Source organism: Mustela nivalis (genome assembly GCF_964662115.1).
Source record: "Mustela nivalis genome assembly, chromosome: 7".
In the NCBI taxonomy this organism is placed as follows: Eukaryota; Metazoa; Chordata; class Mammalia; order Carnivora; family Mustelidae; genus Mustela; species Mustela nivalis.
Genome location: NC_139026.1, coordinates 96,424,931 through 96,445,281, shown reverse-complemented (window position 1 = coordinate 96,445,281; position 20,351 = coordinate 96,424,931). Strand labels below are relative to the sequence as shown.

The following is a 20,351-nucleotide window of genomic DNA, read 5'->3' as shown; positions in this document are numbered from 1 at the left end:
GTACAGTGTACTGTACACTTAGTGTACTAGTGTACAGAAGCACTAAGATCAATGGGGTTCGACATTTTAGGGTTACCATAATAGGTCTTGGCTGAAGGAAGCAGCAGCCCAACGGCTTACATCTGTCCTTCCAGATACTGGCGGGCCCCTTCAGTAAGGCCCCCCTGCTGTTTTCCACAACCTGGCACAAGTCAGGCACAAAAAAAGCTAAACCCAGCACTACACAAACAAGGAAAAGATTCTACTCTTCTTAATTATATAGCAATTTTATTTAAAGCTTTACTCATCGAGTCTATCATTTCTTTATAAACACCAATGAAAAACAACTTCTGGGCTTGAAGAGGCTTAGGAAATAACTTCTCTTCGTAATGATGTCCAAAGCTAAGGAGAGACCTTTCCTCCAGCCAAGTCTTTGGAACCTATTCAGCTTCTGCTGCCTCTTCGCCTTCTCCACATTCAAACCGCACAAAGTCCACGACAGACACCCCTTGAGGCTGCACATACTGTCCCAGCGTGATGGAGGGATCCAGCAAGTATGGCTGGGACAGCATCTTGGTTTCTGCCTCCCCGCCAGGCTCATCATCCAAAGAGCCAACAGAGAGGGGGGCCATGCCCACCACATGCTGCCCCAGGCGGCGGCCCAGGTCCTCCAGGCCTGCTCTGCGCTCAGATGTCTCGCAGATGACCAAGGCCCCATACTTCCCCAGCACCAGATTGTGGAGCGATGGGCTGTGTATTGCTCCATGGACGTAAGAGCCAACGTAGAACCCAGCTGGCACCTTCACCCATGCGGCTCGTTTAAGAGTCATGTTTTCTCCCAGTTTCCCTATAAAAAAGAAAAAACAAGTAACACACTTCTAGAACATGACACCCGTGGCAGTTACCAAAATATGCATAGAAGTGGCCGAGTTTGGGAGACAGTCCTCTCTCCCCACATTTACACTATGAATATGGAGAGATACCATTTGCCATTTAAGAAAAGGTATGTGGGAGGAGTGGGCAGGGGTGGGAGAAATAAAGAACACCCTTATGGAACACCAACAACGTGCCATACAGGTACTTAAAAACATAGGCTATGGTGTCCCACAGACCTTGAACTCGGGTCTCAGTTCCACCCCTTACCAGCTATGTAACCTTATGCAAGTGACATAACCCCATTTATGAATTTATCATAAATGTTTCCTCTTCCACAACATGGAGATGACATCACTTAAAATAATCTGAAAGCAGGGTTCTTAGGAGACATAAATAAAGTAACATATGTAAATGCGCTTAATTACATGATCTAGCACAGAGGGCACACAAATGCTGGCTATCATTACTATGTTTGATGTAGACTTAGAAAGCTCGAGCTACCGCCCAAGCTTACACAGCTACTACATGCCAGAGCTGGAAGCAAAGCCTGCATCTCACTCCAAAGCAATTAGGTGTTTTCTTCCCCTGAAATTACCATCCCTCCCGAAAATCACCATAACTGACACAACTCTTCGTCATCCATGATAGCAGGAAAAAGTCCACAACTAAAAGCCCCAGAAAACCCAAACCCCATACCATCAGGTAGTTTCAACTTCCTCTCAGCAAAAATAAATTTTTTTTTTTTAAGATTTTATTTATTTGAGAGGGAGAGGGAACAAGAGCAGGGGGAGGGGCAGACGGAGAAGTAGGCTCCCCACTGAGCAGGGAGCCCGATGTAGGGCTCAACCCCAGCATCCTGGAATCGTGACCTGAGGAACTTAACCTACTGAGCCACCCAGTTGCCCCCAGCATTATTTTTAAGAATCAAATATAATTCCAGGTTTCCCTGTCTCCTCAGGATGCTATTCTCTCTAACATAAGTCCAAATAAGCCAAAGGGTAGGAAAGGGGTTAGGAGACCCCAAAAGGTCTAGGTAAATATCCCTGCATTAGCCATAATTATATCTAAAAGTCTTAATAAGGGGAGAAATCAAAAGATATCTTAAAACAATTCAAAGCATTTGAACAGTAGTTAATTCTCAGAAATTGACAAGGCTGAAACACCCAGTTCTTCCAGAATTTCTTAATAAGTCCCATTCGCAGCTGTCTGCCTGGCTTCTCAGCCATGACTCACTAAAACATCATACATATTTCAAGATAACCTGATAAAAACAGAATTGATGCCTTGACTGGAAATGATGGATGAGCAGTAAATTCCCAGCAAGCTCCAACCCAGCCCTACTTCCCTCCTTCCATCAAAAACACGCAGGAAGAAAGCAAAATTCCCACTAGTTCCGGCACAATGATCCAGCTATGGTTCCTGTGCCCAGTGGTTCTGAAGGAATAAACCTTCACAAATTCAGGATCAGATTTTTCTTAAAAAGAGCTCAAATTCCTACATGATGCCCCCAAATATTCCTGGATCCCTTTATAAAGAAGGTGAGATGACTTCTGATGTAGTGTATCTCCCACAGTGTACAGAGAGGTGGTCAACTGGAAGAAGTCAAAAGCCATCCCTGCCTAAAGACATGCTTTGGTCAGCCCGCAGATTGAGGAAAATCATTTTAATTAGCTGCAAACATTAAAAACTGAAATTTTTAAACAGAAAGCTAAATTCTTTTGAAGGAATTTAAAAATTCTGACCACGCAAGGTAACAACTGGCTAGAGCCTGGTGGCAGTTTCCTTCACCAGTGTGAAAGTCTCAGGGACCCTACTGCTCACTAATGTCTAACGCACAACACAACCCACTTCTCACATTCATATATCCTGACCCTTGTGGGCACATGAACTTGCAATTCCCGATCAGGTGTGGAGGAATATCAAAGATACCAGGAGGTCCAGTTCATGACTTCCAGTTCCCATAATCCTTACAAATACTCACCAATTGCTAAGGCTAGCTGATCCTTGAGACAACCTTCTCTCTCAGGCCCAGCTGGAAGTTCAGAAAGCTCAGAGGAATTCAAGAAGCCCTAAGTGCACACATACACAAAAAGAACAAATCTGTTCTGTCCCACTTAAATTACAAAGAAACTAGGCAAAAATAGTGTGTTTCTCAAAAAATGATTTAAGACAACTAAGTATAAATGAATATTTCAGATCTTTTTTTTTTTTTTTAAGATTTATTTATTTGAGAGAGAAAAAGCATAAGCGAGCAAGCCTGCACAAGGGAAGGGCAAAGGGAGAGGAAGAGACTCTCAAGAAGACTTCCTGCTGAGTGCAGAGCCCAACACAGGGCTTGATCCCAGGAACCTGACATCATGACCTGAGCTGAAACCAAGAGTCAGACACTTAACCCACAGAGCCACCCAGGGGCCCCCTAAATGAATGTTTTCATTAAGCCAAAGATGTTACAAATTTATAAGAGTTCTATTTTTATCTCTATTATATTCTATCACTGTATCACCCCCAATTCTATCTCAATCCCATCCTCTGGCCTAACTTCTTCGACTGTAGGTTCCAAGAAATCAAGAACAGTATTTTCAAACAATCATAAAATGTTAAAGCTAAAAGACTGGTTGGATAAACCATGGCACAGCCACATAATGGAAAAACTATGCAGCTGGGAAAAAGAAAAGTTCTGCATAAGCTGCTACAAAGTATTTCCAGGTTATATTATTAAGTGAAAAAAAGCAAATTAAAAGACTATATATCTAGGGGCAGCTGCATTGGGCTCCACACTCAGTGAGGAGTCTGCTGGAGATTCTCTCTTTCTCCCTTTGCCACTTCCCGTGTGTGTGCACACTCTCTCTCTCAAATAATAAATCCTTAAAAAAAAAAAAAAAAAAGAGTATATGGGTGTGTGTATATATATATACCTTTAAAAAAATCTTTAAAAAAAGTATATATATATACACACATTTTTTTAAAAGATTTTATTTATTTATTTGACAGACAGAAATCACAAGTAGGCAGTGAGGCAGGCAGAGAGAGAGGAAGGAAGCCAGGCCCTCTGCTGAGCAGAGAGCCCGACACGGGGCTCGATCCCAGGACCCTAGGATCATGATCTGAGCTGAAAGCAGAGGCTTTAACACACTGAGCCACCAGGTGCCCCAAGAGTATGTATATATTATGCCATCATTTGTGTAAGAAAGATTTATATAAATATGCTATTTTTGCAAAAAAGACTTAAAGGATACCCAAAACCAATGAAACTAGTTATCTACTAGAGTGGACAAGAATAAGGTAGAAAGGAGAGAAAGAGGAGTGAGACTTCTTTGTGTGTACACGTGTGTGCATGTATATTACAGCTTTAACTTTCAGAATCTTGTTAATGTTTTACTTTTTTTTTTTAAACTTATTTGACAGACAGAGATCACAAGTAGGCAGAGAAGCAGGCAGAGAGAGAGGAAGGGAAGCAGGCTCTCTGCTGAGCAGAGAGCCCAATGCAGGGCTCGATCCTGGGATCCTGGGATCATGACCTGAGCCAAAGGCAGAGCCACCCAGGTGCCCCAGTGTTTTACAAATTTAAAAACAAAACTAGATTAACAAGAATTTGGGGGTAAAACCAAAATTAACTACACAGAAACACAAGACTCTAACTGTATTAATGTAACTTCACAGAAGGGGTAAAAACTAATCTAAGTAACTTTGAATACGGTCCTTTGACCATGTAACTCCAATGTAAAGACAAAAACAACATCCAAGGAATCTTAAACTCCTTAACAGGTTTGTTATTTGCAGCAGTCAGGTATAGTCACTAAAATGATTTAGTGTGTATTGGAACAATGAGAAAATAAGTAAACACTGAAGTTGCTAAGAGCCAGTGTACTGACAGTGCAAGAAGGAAGATACAAAAATAGAATAGGGGAAGGAAAGGAAAAACCTGGGATGCAGGATTAGAACTGGAACACACACACACTTCCTGCATCTGTCTGCTGAAGGAGCAGAGCAGCAGTAGAATGCCAACTAATAAAATGAACACATGTAAAAGAAATTTTAAGAGATAGAAAAATAACCATTATGTAAATATCAGTCATAACTGATAATTAACAGTCATAACTGAACCTGACAAAGAATCATGGATGGATGCTAATACTTTCAGGTAAAAGTTTTTTGATGAACTGGACACTTACACAGTCTCAAAGAATCTCCCATACAGACTACTGGTTAATTATAAAGAGAAATAGAGTAACTTCACAGTGAAGAAACCTGGAAGATACTACCCTGACCAAGAAGAGACCAAAATTAACATCATCAGGTGACTCAGTTGGTTGAGCATCCAACTCCTTTTTTTTTTTAAAGATTTATTTATTTATTTATTTATTTGACAGAAAGAGAGAGAGAGAGGGACAGAGAGAGGGAACACAAGCAGGGGGATTGGGAGAGGGAGAAGCAGGCTTCCCGCTGAGCAGGGAGCCCGATGCAGGCCTCGATCCCAGAACCCTTGGATCATGACCCAAGCCAAAGACAGATGTTTACCGCCTGAGTCACCCAGACACCCCTAGTATCCAACTCTTGATTTCAGCTCAGGTCATGATCACAGGGTTGTGGGATCGAGTCCCAGGTCATGCTACTCGCTCAGGGCAGAGTCTGCTTGAGATTCCCTCTCTCCTTCTCCCTCTGCCCCTCCCCTGCTTGCTCCAGCACAAGCTCACGCTCACTCTCCCTCTAAAATAAATAAATAAATAAATAAATAAAATCTTAAAACCTTAGTACCATCAGTGCTGCCTGGGTGGCTCAGAGGGTCAAGTGTCTGCCTGTGGCTCAGGTGGTGATCCCGGGGTCCTGGAATCAAGCCCTGCATTGGGCTCCCTGCTCAGTGGGGAGCCTGGTTCTCCCTCTTCCTCTGTCCTTCCCCCTCCTTGTGTGCTCTCTCTCACTCTCCCTCTCAAATAAATAAAATCTTAAAAAATAATAAAAAAATTAAAATTAACATCATTAGTAATGAGACCAATGGTCATCACATACCTCCTGATGCACCATCCTGGGAAATATAAAGGATAATTTATTTAATATTCATGCTAAAAACCCAAACTCTAACTATGATGAAATATCAGACAAACCCAATTAAAGGACTTTCTACAATACTGTCCTCTACTCTTCAAAAATGTCATTGTAGGGGGTGCCTGAGTGGCTCAGTGGGTTAAAGCCTCTGCCTTCAACTCAGGTCATGTTCCCAGGGTCCTGGAATCGATCCCCGCATCAGGCTCTCTGCTCAGCAGGGAGCCTGCTTCCCTTCCTCTCTCTCTGCCTGCCTCTCTGCCTACTTGTGATCTCTGTCAAATAAATAAATAAAATCTTTAAAAAAAAAAATTAAAAAGGAGCTTATTGAAAAAAAAAAAAAAAAATGTCAGTGTGGGGCTCCTGACTGGCTCAGTCAGGAGAGCATGTAACTCTTGATCTTGGGGCTGTATGCTCAAGTCCCACCTTGGGTGTGGAGATTATTTAAAAATAAAATCTTTTTTAAAAAGGTCATTGTGGGGACGCCTGGGTGGCTCAGTTGGTTGGGCAGCTGCCTTCGGCTCGGGTCATGGTCCCAGCGTCCTGGGATCGAGTCCCACATCGGGCTCCTTGCTCAGCAGGGAGCCTGCTTCTCCCTCTGCCTCTGCCTGCCATTCTGTCTGCCTGTGCTCGCTCTCTCCCCCTCTCTCTCTCTGATAAATAAATAAAATCTTTAAAAACAAAAATAAATAAAAATAAAAAAAAATAAAAAGGTCATTGTGGGGCACCTGGGTGGCTCAGTGGGTTAAAGCCTCTGCCTTCGGCTCAGGTCATGATCCCAGGGTCCTGGGATCGAGCCCCGAATTGGGCTCTCTGCTCAGCGGGAAGCCTGCTTCCTCCTCTCTCTGTCTGACTCTCTGCCTACTTGTGATCTCTGTCAAATAAATAAATAAATAAATCTTTAAAAAAAAAAAAAAAAGGTCATTGCAATGAAAGACAAAGAAAGGCTGTGAAGCAAAGAAAGGACACTAAACAAACATGACAACTAATTACAACACATGATACCGGATTGGATCCTGGATCCGAAGAAAAAGTGCTAGCTGGCAAAATATGAATATATGTCCTATATTATATAAATTAAAATACTGTATCAGTGTTAAAATTCTTTATTGTGTGGGGCACCTGGGTGGCTCAGTGGTTAAGCCGCTGCCTTCAGCTCAGGTCATGATCTCAGGGTCCTGGGATCGAGTCCCGCATCAGGCTCTCTGCTCAGCGGGGAGCCTGCTTCCTCCTCTCTCTCTGCCTGCCTCTCTGCCTACTTGTGATTTCTCTCTGTCAAATAAATAAATAAAATCTATAAAAAAAAAATTCTTTATTGTGATTATTGTACTGTGGTTACATAGAAGAATGTCATTTTTAGGAAATAACCTATTCAAGGGAATAACGGTCCTGTTGTCTGCAACATACTTGCAAAAAATTTCTTTAAATAGTGATGGGACACCTGGCTAGCTCAGTTGGTTGAGCAAGCAATTCTTTTTTTTTTTTTTTTTTAATTTATTTGATAGAGAGAGACACAGTGAGAGATGGAACACAAGCATGGGGAGTGGGAGAGGGAGAAGCAGGCTTTCCGTTCAGCAAGGAGCCCAACACGGAGCTCGATCCCAGAACCCTAGGATCATGACCTGAGCTGAAGGCAGACACTTAACAACTGAGCCACCAAGGCGCCCCTTGAACATGCAACTCTTGACCTTGGGGTTGTGAGTTCCAGCCTCAAGTTGGGGTGCAGAGGTTACTTTAAAATAAAATGAAAGAGTGATGGTAACAATAAGTATATAAAAAGTAATACAACAAATGTGCCAAAATGTTAACAAATGGTGAATCTAGATAAAAGTACAATGTAGCTTATTCCAGAACACTGGCAACTTTTCCATAAGTTTGAATGTTTTTCAAAATAAAAGTTAAAAAAAAAAATTAAAGGCCAAAAGGGAAAAAAATAAATGAAGCTAAAATGAACCAATATTTGTTACAGATAATGAAACAGAGACAAAATAAGTGAATGGCTCAGGGTTACAGACTTATAGGCAGTCAAGATTAGAACTTCTAGTCAAGCAGAGAAAGACAACTATCATATGATCTCCCTGATATGAGGAAGTGGTGATGCAACATGGGGGCTTAAGTGGGTAGGAGAAGAATAAATGAAACAAGATGGGATTGGGAGGGAGACAAACCATAAGTGACTCTTAATCTCACAAAACAAACTGAGGGTTGCTGGGGGGAAGGGGTTTGGGAGAAGGGGGTGGGATTATGGACACTGGAGAGGGTATGAGCTTTGGCGAGTGCTGTGAAGTGTATAAACCTGGTGATTCACAGACCTGTACCCCTGGGGATAAAAATATATGTTTATAAAAGTAAAAAAAAAAAAAAAAAAAAAAAAAAAAGATTAGAACTTCTAGGTATCTATATGTTGACTAATTGAACATAATAAAAAACTTAAAATTTAAATTTAAAAAAAAAAAAAAAAAACTGGGTGTGCCTGGCAGGCTCAGTTGGTAGAGCATGCGACTCTTTAATCTTGGGGTCATGAGTTCAAGCACCCCTTGGGAGCAGAGTTTACTTAAAAAAGAAAGAAAATAGATTAGAACTTCTAGTTTAAGTGGCTCATCTTTGAACATTTACCACAAGCTCTCAAGAGAAGGATACAAAGGAGAGAAAAGGTAGTAAAAACACACATAAAAAAATGAGTAGTTGGTTCATTTTTGTCTTGACCTTAAGGATGAACCAAAGGCAGACTAATATAATTCCATCCTGCTTCTCCTATGGACAAGAATATACTAGTTTTCCTAAACTGTGCCTTCTCCAATATCTGTATTTACAAATCCTTTCCTTAAAAAAGAAAGAGAAAGAAAGAAAGAAAAAAAGAAGAAATCCCTTCCTCAGGCTATTCTAGATTTCTGAATACAAAGAAACGTTCACCTGATTAGGGTGCCTGGGTGGCTCAGTCAATTAAGTTTCTGGCTCTTGATTTCAGCTCAGGTCTTACTGTGGGATCGAGCCCTGCACCCAGCCGTACCCCCATCCCCCACCCCAGGGGAGCCTGGAGCCCTCCATAGGCCTCCACCCTTGGCACGGAGTCTGCTTGGGATTTTCTTCCGTTCCCTCGTCCCCTCCCCCCCCCAATTCCGGTTCCCACTCTCACTCTCTCTAGAATAGGTAGGTCTTTAAAAAAAAAAAAAGAAAGAAAGAAAAGAAAAGTGGGGCACCTGGGTGGCTCAGAGGGTTAAGCATCTGCCTTTGGCTCAGTCATGATCCCAGGGTCCTGGGATCGAACCCCACATCAGGCTCCTTGATCAGCAAGGAGTCTGCTTCTCTGTCTCCCTCTGCCTCTCTCTCTGCCCGTGCTCTCTCTGTATCTCTCTGTATCAAATGATTAAAAAAAAAATCTTTAAAGAAAAAAACGCTTCAGCTGATTTGAAGGACTCTACACCACTGGCATTCATTCATTCATTCAACATTTAATGAGCCCCAACCAAATGCTGGGCCCACTCCTCTTTCACCAAAGACACAGTAGTGAAAAGACAAATTCTCTGCCTCATGAAACTCACACATTCTATTGGGGAAGACAATCAATATATAAATAAATAAAAATATAATAAATACATAGTATTATAACAAAACTTTTTCAGTGAAGCAAAATAAGGGGCTAGAACAATAGGAAGGATGTTTCTCTCCAAAGAGATAACATTTAAGCAAGGACATGAAGTAAGAGAGTGAGCCATGAGGATGTCTGAAAAACAAGGAACAGCGAAGAGCCTAAGAAAGCAGTGTGTCATGGTGCCTGGGTGGCTCAGTTGGTTAAGCCTCTGCCTTAGGCTCTGGTCATGATCCCAGAGTCCTGGGATCAGGCCCCTTACCAGGCTCCCTGCTCCAAGGGGCGCCTGCTTCTCCCTCCTCCTCTGACTGCTGCTTCCCCTGCTTGCGTGCTCGCACTGTCAAATAAATAAAATCTTTAAAAATAAAAATAGAAAAAAAGAAAGGGGTGTGTGTGCAAATCCAGCATATTGACAGATAATCCCAAAACTCACTTTACTGTACGTGGAAAGTTGATCCTTTAGGTTCTGACAATGCAACAGGGTTCCCAGGGCAACTTGCTGGACCAACTGTTGAAATTTCAAATTTCTGGAAACAAAATCTGTCTCACAGTTTACCTGGTGGGAACAAATTGATGTTGTTTATAGGCTGTTTACGGACAGTTTGCAAAAGTGCCATAAAATTGGAGGGTAAACCAAGGTACTGCAGAACAAGCTGCAGATTCAATAAAACAGAAATAAAATACCCTAGAATTTTAAGGTTGCGGTTCCTCTCCTAGCTTGAGACCAGAAACTGAATGAAGTGATTCCTGCTCCACCAATGAGTTGGCAATGACTCGCACTTTCAAAAGACGGTTCCATAATGTCCCCCAAAGGACTCACTACAAGTTCACCACTTGCCTGTGGCTGCAGGCCATGAACACATAATTCTCCAGGCTCCTCCAACACCAAGCCACTTTTGCTATCAGCATGCTTATCTCCTTTTCTCACTCTAAACCAACCCACATCTGATTCTTCACCAGCTGAGGCCCCTAAACCTCCTCTAAAACAGCTACATGCTATCCATCAACTAATATAATTCCTAGCTTTAAAATGTGTTCCAGGAAACAATCAGTGGCAAGTTATAAGGCTATACGAGTCTCACATGTAGAACCATAGGTTTGCTCCACCATCTCAAAGCAGAATATTCCTATGAAACCTTTTGTTGGCCGAAATGGCATAAAGCGAAAAATCAGTTATCATTCATTTAGATGGACGTGGGTGCACAAAATAAATCGACCTAAAATACAGATGCTCACAAAGTTCAAAGGTATGGCAGCTTGAGGCTGAGTGTAGTTTGGGCAGGGAGTAGTTTGGGGGCACAACTCTTGCTGTTAGGGTACCCCTGCCTCTAAAGCAACTCAGGGCAAAACCAACAGGGAATGCTATTTTCACTTTTTGCCTTTTTTTTTTTTTCCATAAAAGTGAAAGTACTCTTTGAATTTCTTTTGGTTAACCAAAAACAAAACAGGTATGAATGTAGGTCTTTTGTAAATGTAAAGTGCGTAACTCAAACTTTCAAAAAGTGGGGGATATCTGTAATCTTTTTGACTTCTAGGCCTTTATTCGAAAACATATCTGTGCATTTCTATACTTAAGTGAATTCATAACTGTGGTCTCACCAGTTTAATTTCAACAACCTTTTGCTGTTCTCAAACACCTCTTCTTTCCACCCAAGGGGCAGCTGTTCCTGGTTATCTGGAATTCTGACAACTCACCTCTACTAACACAGTTGTGTTTCCCTCCTGAAGTAGCCCAATCAGACCTTCTTTGGTCTTCCTGCCATGGAGTTTGGCAGCTCTGCTCCAGCCTTCCTTCTGGGCCTGTTTGTGGAGCCAGCTCTCTGCCTATAAATTAAAAATACAGCAGATGACAAAGTCATAGAATTTAGAACTGAACGGAGCTCTAAAATATGTTCAGGTTCCCTAATTCTTTCTGCTTCCCTTCAGTCCTATAATGGAAACGAAAGCATCTATCGTTTTCTGGCAGCCTACCACTGAATGCCAAATACCAGGCATTGTGCCTGGTGCTTTGGATAAATTTCATCTTCACAACAACCCCATGAAGCAGACAGTAGTATTTCTATTATACAGACAAGAACAATTCAACTCTGAAAGAGTAAGGTGTCCTAGATCACAGGGTTAGTGTGAGGGCACCACAGTTTGAGTCCTGATGGTTCTCATTCCCAAAGCCCACACGAGCCCTTTGGGCTCCAAGCAGCAGGGAAACAGCATAGCACTGTGCTTGGAATAGAGTTTGCTAACCATGGGATCCTGAGTTAACGGCTTCCGGAGTCAAAACACGGTCAAAGGGTGGGGTTGTCATTTAAGTCAGAATCCTACCCAGAGTTCTGCAGTTATGGGTCCCTGGGTAGCAGGTCTGATTCACTGCTCCCTAGCAGCACCTCCCTGAGAGACTGAGTTCGGGCCCTAGTACCCCGCCCCGCTCCCCTCGCCCTCCTCCCCCACACCTGTTTGAGATCCCCGCCACACGTCTCCAGAGCTTTCTTGCAGTTTACAAAGGAGTAGCCTGTTTTTCGCCGCAGCTTCATGAGAAGCTCCTTGCTGGAGGCCGCAGAAGAGAGCCAGGGCCCAGTGTGAAATGTGTGCCACGGCTGAAGCGACTGAAGCCGAAGGGGTCCCGCCTGCAGAGGAAGAAGAAAGGGATGAGAAGCAGGAAGCAGCCAGGAACTCCGGCGGGTGGAGAGCACGTCGGCGGGAATGCCACCCTAGGAGGCCACCTTAGGAGACACCTCCTCCGGGGGTGGGCGAAGGCAGCCAACTGGGGACTGGACCCCACAGAGAAAATGAGGTTGGGGGCGTGGGGGGGGGCGGGGAGTGGAGGATGGAGTCGAACGGGGAACGGAAGGAAACACTGCGTTCCGAGCGCTCGGGAGATCTGCAAGGAAGGCGGGACGGTGGGAGGACCCAGACCCCTCACCGAACAGCTCCCGGCCCGCGCGACCAAGTGGAGACTCAACGACCGCAGCAGCGACATCTCCCTTGCCCCAGAGTACGCTGCCGCCGTCCGGCGCACGGGTGAGGCCACCAGCCTACGGCGCCGCGGCAGGGCCAAATCTCCTCACCACAACGCGCCGAGCGAGGACTGCGCCACCTGCTGACCGGGGCGGGCGCACTCGTCGCTTCTACCTTGCTTTTGGAGACATTTCACAAGGGATATATCCCCCCTCATCTCCTCACTCCCACCATAGATAAAATAACAGAAACCATGGGACAAAGTTGTCGCAAAATAACAATTCAAGACACGTCACATTTTATGTTTCTTTATTTCTTTTTTTTTTTAAGATTTTATGTATTTATTTGACAGAGAGAAATCACAAGTACACTGAGAGGCAGGCAGAGAGAGAGAGAGGGAAGCAGGCTCCCCGCTGAGCAGAGAGCCCGATGCGGGACTCGATCCCAGGACCCTGAGATCATGACCTGAGCCGAAGGCAGCGGCTTAACCCACTGAGCCACCCAGGCGCCCTTATGTTTCTTTATTTCCGTCCATCTTTCAGAGTCATCCATTTAGGACTCACGACAAACTTGTGAGGTAGGTGGATGGGTTCAGAAATTTGGCCAAGGGCACCTGGGGAGGTAAGAGTGGAGTCCTTTCAACAAACCCTGTAAATATCTGTTGAATGAGCAAAGTCTTTATTGGACATCTACTGTATGCTGGGAGCTGTGCTAGACTTCAGGGAATTAGAGAAGAGTAAACCACAGCCCTACCCTCCAAAATAATCTAATGGTGAGAAAATAGGGAACAGGCAAGTAACCACGTAAGATCATGTAAGTCCCATAAGATGAACAAACAGTGAAAGGGTCTCCAGGGAGAAAGAAATCACACCCAAACAGGAGGCTCTGTAAAAGTTTTTTTTCAGGAAAGAGGTGAAGAGTAATAAAGATTTTGACAAGTAGACATAGCCCTTCCAGGCAGAGAATCACCAGAAAGAATGAAGAAAACAAGGAATTTAGGTGTGGAAATAGGGAACAAAGAGTAGACATTTGGAATTTGTCCAGAGGTTGCAATACACATAGCAAACCAGTTGAAAATGAAAAAGAAGAGTAATTTGGGATCACTCAGGTTGGACTGAGTACCAAGCCAAGGGGTGTACTCTTGCTGTAGGCATCCGAAGCTAATCAGAGCTGATGTGGGAAGATCAACAGATTTTGATAAGTGGCTTGAATGGGAGGGAATGGAGGCCAGGAATCCAGAGGAGGTGATATGTGGCCCAAGGAGTAAAAGGGAGCCCCAAGTAGAGGTAGCTCAGTGGGAAGAAAAAAGAGAGGAAGACAAAACACATTAGCAAGGAAGGACCAACAGGGCTTGGAAACCTGAAGAAACCCCAAAGATGAGAAAAACCTAGTACTTAGTGATCCCGGTTCCAGCTCCAAAAAGGATAAAGAAGCCATAGTCCAAAGGACAGCTTGCTGCCTATTTCCCCAGCTTTAGGGCAGGCAGGATTTGACCTAGTTAGGGCCATAGTCCCACCAGACTCTGTCTCCAGAAGCAAGAAGTGGGTGGTCTGAGGTTCATTCCTTCCTAGTCCCCCAGCAAAAGCCTGAATTCTTTGGATGCAGAGATGATTTTCTTTCCCTTTAAAAAAAAAATTCCATTCAAATCTGGCAGGGAAAAAAGTCAATTCTGTATTAAAAAAACAACAAAAACAACAACAAAAAAAACACAGCAGGACTGGAAGGGCTCAGGGACAGTCTATCTGCAACCACTGTTCTCACTTCCCATTTGTCTCCCCTATCCCTAAAATTCTTCATTTCATCCTCTGGGAACAGGAACTGGGAACTTCCTTTGTGCTCTAACCCAGCGCTATGAGGGCTCTAAGATTCCTACCAAGCAGGCACCTCCCAGCACCAGCCCAAGAGTATCTAGGGGAACAAAGAAGGAAGGAGGAAAGAGAGAGGCAAAGAAAACCCATACTTCTCTTCCTCATGCTTATGGCTTTGGAGATACGGCAGTTCTTTTCTTAGGACAAGGGGTTCAGAGGAGCAGAAGGGTGTTGTCAAGCAGGTCTTGGTTCCCTTTGCCTGGCTCTATAGATGTTGACATTCTCATCCTCATCCCGCTGGGCCAGCTCCAGTTGGAAGTGCTGGGGCAGGAGGTGCTGAAAGAAGCTCTCTGTGCCGTGTTCCTCTCTCATCTTGGAGGCCAGATAGATGGTGCCATGGGGCCCGCATAGGTGTTGGAGGGTGCCCAGCAGCAGTGGGAAGGTGGGCTCCAGGTACACGATATCAGCCCCCAGCACCAGGTCATAGTCTCCAGGGAAAACATGCTGGTCAATCCCCCAGGACAATGCACGGACCTGGGCCTGACCTCCAGCCGGCACATTGGCCTGGACGTTGGCCTGGATCTGCTCTAGGGCCAGGGGCAGGTCAGTGATGGTAACATTGCCCCCTGAGAGAGAGGAAGGAGGAGAAATGCAAGTCAGACAGACCAATCGAGGGGTCTCGGCTCCTACCCAGAAGGCCCAGAGACCGCAGGGCCTAGAGAACAGTGTCCTGCCAGCCCAGAGTGCACTTGGGCTTTTAGTTACCTTAACCTCCACCTCACCTGCTGCTGTCCTCATTGCTTTACATTCTACAACATCAACATTGTCTTTGAGCTGATCTTCAACTTCTTTGTCCAACATACAACCACTGGCATCACCAGAAGCCTGGACCGAGCTGGAGAAGGGCTATGTATGCATCCAGCCCCTACTGACCCACACCAAACTTCATGGGTCTGGAAAGCTTCCCAAAAGACATGGCCTCAGCAAGCCCCAAAGGACAAGCAGGAGTTAGTTAGGTGGAGCTTCCCAGACAGAGAACAGAGAGTACAAAGGCCTGGGGATGAGAGCATCACAAGTTCAAGGAAGGCTGAACCTTAGGGCATGTGGAAGGAAAGAGAGAAGTATCAAGACCGGAGAATAACGATGACATGCTAAGAGACTCGAGTTTGATTCTGAGGGGGCTAGGTTTTATAGGTAGAAGCAGAGGGTGAGGATAATCAGATTAGCACCTCAGAAAGCTTCATTCATGCAAGAAATACATGTACTGAGCCCCTACTAAGTTCTGGCAGCACAGTGGTGAGCAAGATAAAACCTCAGCACTTCCTTGAGTGTTGTGAGAGAGGTAGAGACACACAAGATACTGCGAAACAGATCCTGACCGTGACAACTGTGACAGACAAAGGAAAAATTCCTTCCTTCATTCATATTTATTTTGTGCCTCTATGCCAGGTCCTGAGAATACATCAGTGAACCAATCAGACAAGAATCCCTCCCCCTCAGAGGGATTCTGGCCTAGCAGCAAAAAATGGACAACAAACAAAACAAATCAAAGAAAATACACTGTACACCAGATGCTATGGCGAAGCATTAAGCAGAGAAGGGGGATAAGAATTGCTTCAGGATGGGGCGGGGCATGTAATTTTAAATTGAGTGGTTAGGAAATGGCTCGCTCAACAGATTATGTTTGGGCAAAGACCTGGAGGAAATGATGGAACAAACCACATGGACCTCTCAGGCTAAATGTACCAAATAAGGGACTAATACGTGCTGAGACCTTGGGGCAGGAGTGTGTCAGTAAGTCTGGGGAAGAGCAGGAAGGCCAGTGGCTAGAGCAGAGTCTGCTAGAGATGCTCTCTCTCCCTCTCCCTCTGCCCCTCCCCATGCTCTCTTAAATAAAAATTGAATAAATTAATAAATAAATATCTTTCAAATAAACAAGTGAATAAAGGATCACTCTGACTGCTGTGATGAGAAAGGATGGCAGGGGGACAAGTTCAGAAGTGAAGAGACCAGTTAGGAGACAGCTAACCCAGCTGAGAAGTGATGCTCATTTGAACCAGGACGGTAGCCACATCTGAGAAATGGTCAGATCCTGAATGATTCTGAAGGTACAGTCAGCAGGATGTGCTGAGAGGCTGGACATGAAATACTAGAGAGAGGGGTCGTTTGAGCTGACTGACTAGAAGACTGAACTGCTATTTACTAAAAGGCAGAAGGCTATAGGAGGAGCAGGACTGGAGAGGAAGATCATTAGTTCCTGTCTATGTGTGAGGTGCCCACCAGACAACCACATGAAGATGTCGGGTAGGTAGGATGTTCCACAAACAAATCTGGAGATGGAAATGGGAGTTGCAGGGTCATGAGCATAGAAACAGGATTTAAACCCATGAGGTGATGGGATTGCTTGGGAGTGGGGAGTATAGACAGAAAAGGGAAGCAGGCGGGGCACCCGGGGTTAAGCGTCTGCCTTTGGCTCGGGTTGTGATCTCAGGGTCCTGGGATGAAGCCCTGCATTGGGGTCCCTGCTTGACGGGAAGTCTACTTCTTCCTCTCCCGCTCCCCCTGCTTGTGTTCCCTTTCTCACTGTGTCTCTCTTTGTCAAATAATAAATAAAATCTTTAAAAATTAAAAAATAAAAGAATAAAAAAAGGGAAGGGGTCAAAGGACAACTCCAGTGCAAGTGAGGTGGGCAGAAAGCAGAAGTGTGGTACCCTGGAAATGAAAGGAAGCATTTCAAAGAGGAGGGAGAGTCAAATGCTGCAAAGTCAAGTCAAGTGGGCTCATAACCAACTCCTGTACTTACAAACATGGAGTTGGTTTGACTGCTGCAAATAAGGGCAGAAACGTGGAATGGATTGAGGGAAAAGTAAGACAGGAACTACAGATGAAGAAGATTAACTCTTTTGAGGAGTTTTGTTATAAAGCAGAACAGAAAAATGGGGTGGTAACAAAAGAATATGTAGGACCAACAGTTTTTTTCTAAGAGAAAATATGGCATATTTATATATGTAATACGTGTGTGTGTGTGTGTGAGTGTGCATGTGTGCGTGCACGTGCACGTGTGTATAGAATGTTCCAGAGAAAAGGAAAAACTGGTAATGCAGGGGGGACAGGGGATGGGGAGGAGGTTTGCTGAACAATGTCTTTGAGTAGATAGAAAGTTCGGGGTCCTGTTGACAAGTGGAGAGCCTGACTTAGCTAGGAGCACAGTGTGTTTATGGATGGTAACAGGAGAGAAGGCAGCACTTAAAATGGACACAGGTGAGTAGACATTGTGACATGAACGTGGAAATTTTTCTATAACAAAATAGAAGCAATCAGAAGAGATGGGCAACAAAGCCATCAGCTGAGGGTGAAGATGGGATGGAGGCAAGTCGAGGTTTGAAGGGAAAGAAGGTAAAACAGATGTTTGGGAGAACAGAAGAATACGTGCACAATGGAAGAACACGTGCACTGCCAGTAACAGACTAGCTGGGCAGTAATTAAGGACTTAAGTTTAGTAATGACAAATTCAAAACGAAACCAGTCAGCATGGCTGTGTATATACTAGGAGGCCTAAGCTAGCCTGGAGATGGGGATACCAAAGAGACTTTCCCTTGGAAGTGATGTTTGAGCTGAGCACTGAAGGATGCATCTGAATAAACCAGGTGGTTCAAGAGTACAATCTGTATGAAGGCTCCATGGATGAGAACATCAAGACAGACTTAAGGCACTGAGAGAAGGGTAACTGACAGCATGAGGAGCACAAGGGAGGGAGAAGCACAGAAAGAGGCCAGAGAGGGAGGCGGGACCATGGAAGCCATGCCAAAGTTATTGGTTTGATTTTGAAAGAACAAGAACTCATTGAAAGATGGGAGTGAGAGGTGATTACAGGTGCATCTTGAAAAGATCACTCTGCTGGGTAGAGTGGGCAGAGGTCTGGGAGGGGGCAAGGAGTCAAAGCAGGAAGACGAGGTGGCCTAAATGCAGCAGGGCAGGCAAGTGCCCATGGTGGCATGGACTGGGGAGACATCAGTGTCGATGGGAAAACGTGAGATTTGAGAGATTTTTAGAAGATAAAATCAGTAGGACTTGAGTAATGGCTATGGGGGTGAAAAAAATGGACATGTCAAAGGTGATATCTAGGTTTCCCGTTGGGTAGATGATGCTTTGGTTCACTGAGATGGGGACACCTGAAGGAAAAACAGCCTGGGTGCAGGAAGAACACAAGATCTACTTTTGGCATGCTTACCTTCCCATGGGTAAGCTTGAAGACACTTGTGAAAACCCAAGGAAGAAACAACAGTGGCCTGAACTGGAGATGGTAGGAAGAGGAGCAGACAACTGGGGAACTATTAAGGACTTATGACCCACAGGTTTGACTGATTGCCGAGATGTGAGCAGGAGAGAGCAAAGGACACGATGACACCTAGATTTCTTATTTGGCAGCTGGACAGGGGCAAAGGAGGAGAACCCAGTCTTGGAGCAAGTGGAAGCAGGTGTTCCCATCCATATTACTCACTTTTTTCCCATTTTAGCATAACTGTATATCTCTCCTCTGCTCTTCCTTCATGGAAAATTGCTTTTAACATCCCTTGGTTCTGTGAGCCTGCTGTGTTCGAACTGTTCACCTTCTCACTTCACAGTGCTTCTCTTTGAATTCCCAGGGATCAAGGGACACATAGCCAGAGCATGTCCACTGGCTCTGTGCATACATCACCATAATTCCAGTACCATAACATCTGCCCCCACCTTCCCCACTAGACCATAAGCTCCTCAAGAACAGGAAAGGTGTCTCACTCACTGTTATATCCCAGTACCTGGCACGATAGAAGGCTCCAAACAGATATTGACTGAATGAACACAAGAATGAATGCCTGTCTCTGGGAAGACTTCCCTGAATGTGACCTAGTTGTGTTCCCAAGAACAAAGACATTTGCATTACTAGGGAGATGACATCATAAGTGTTTTAAATGAGTGTTTTGGGTGTGAGGTTTTGCCTGCCCATTAGATTATAAACTTAGGAGCTGTTTCCTTTGTAGTTTTGGATCCTTGAAAAAAAAGTGAAGCAAAATTTTCCTTACCTTTTCCTTCCCGAAGTCTGCAGTGTCTAATTCCTACCCCCACTTCCCCCACAAAAAACACCTTAACCCTCAAGAATTCACGCTTATTTCTCCCAAACAGTTAAAACCCTAAAAAACCTAATATCTGCTCTCCTCTGGTTTAATACAAGCAGATTGCTCCCCCTCCAGAATGCCCCCAAAGATGCATTTTGACAAAACACCATGTCAAAGCAAAGGCGGTTTTAAGTGACGGTATTATTCATGAAATCACAAAGAGCAAAAAAGTAGAAAAAAGTCCTACTCCTTCTAAGGCCTGCCCGGTTTTTATTTCCTGCCCCCAAATCAACCATCCTGGGTGCTTTCTCTGGCACACAGAAAGAGGATGCGCGCACGCACACACACACCCCGTTTGTTAAAAAGAGACTGGTCGGGTCGCAAATCACTCCCCTCCCAAGAATCCAGGGAGTGACAAATTTCTCCACGACCCAGTCCCCACCCCCACTCCACTCGTATAACAAAGCTCACGCACCCTGCAGCGCGGCCAGGATTCCCACGATGCCCGTCCCTGCGCCTAGTTCGATCACTTTCTTGCCTCGGAAATCCACATTTTGACTTTCAAAATAGTTGCACAGGCTCAGAGCCTACGGGGGGAAAGGGGGAGAGAGAAAGAAAAAGGCTGTCGCGTGGATGGTTCCATATGGCAGAGGGAGAGTCCAGAGTCCTGACCTCCCGGGGGCCCTCGTCCAGAGCCGCCCACTCCTCACCGCGTCCCACACGCGCGCCGCCACCCCGAGGCGGGACCCGAAGTTCTGTGTGATGCTCAGCACGTGCCCACAGAAATAGAACCGGCTTTTCTCCGAGTACGACTCCGCGAAAAGTCCGACTTCACGCGGGAACACGTATTCGGAGTCTGATTCACGATCTGAGCAGGGGTCGGCCATCCGGATGAGAGCGCACGCGGACCCCCAGGCCAGCGCTGGTATCCCGGATCTGGGACCGGCTGGGGGTGTGGGGCCGCGGATCGCCTGGGCTTCTCCGTGGCACCGAGCCCCGCCTTCCCGAGTT

General features: G+C 45.0%; 1 protein-coding gene across 4 annotated transcripts; it reads right to left on the bottom strand.

Moving 5' to 3' along the window:
* Window positions 1-250: 250 nt before the first annotated feature.
* Window positions 251-20,346, bottom strand: EEF1AKMT3 (EEF1A lysine methyltransferase 3). 4 transcript variants are annotated; one of them, XM_082741996.1, is made up of 6 exons: window positions 20,051-20,304; window positions 11,932-12,105; window positions 11,180-11,308; window positions 9,918-10,040; window positions 2,837-2,924; window positions 251-826 (listed from the first exon to the last, which is right to left on the bottom strand). In XM_082741996.1, exons 1-6 carry the CDS (start codon window positions 20,225-20,227, stop codon window positions 420-422), a joined length of 1,098 nt encoding a protein of 365 aa, XP_082598122.1. In that variant the 5' UTR covers window positions 20,228-20,304; the 3' UTR covers window positions 251-419. The 4 variants fall into 4 exon arrangements, with proteins under 4 accessions (XP_082598122.1, XP_082598119.1, XP_082598121.1 ...); XM_082741993.1 differs by lacking the exon at window positions 20,051-20,304 and adding an exon at window positions 12,402-12,561; XM_082741995.1 differs by lacking the exons at window positions 251-826; window positions 20,051-20,304 and adding exons at window positions 2,393-2,474; window positions 12,402-12,561.
* Window positions 20,347-20,351: the final 5 nt, after the last annotated feature.

Bases quoted from the DNA above. Each gene is read 5' to 3' on its own strand.
- EEF1AKMT3 (XM_082741996.1), bottom strand. From the start codon at position 20,227: ATGGCCGACCCCTGCTCAGATCGTGAATCAGACTCCGAATACGTGTTC. The intron at 12,106-20,050 runs GTGAGGAGTGGG...CTTCCTCTGCAG, and splicing joins CGGCGCGCGTGTGGGACGCG to GCGGGACCCCTTCGGCTTCA. The intron at 11,309-11,931 runs GTGTGGGGGAGG...TTTAATTTATAG, and splicing joins GTGGCGGGGATCTCAAACAG to GCAGAGAGCTGGCTCCACAA.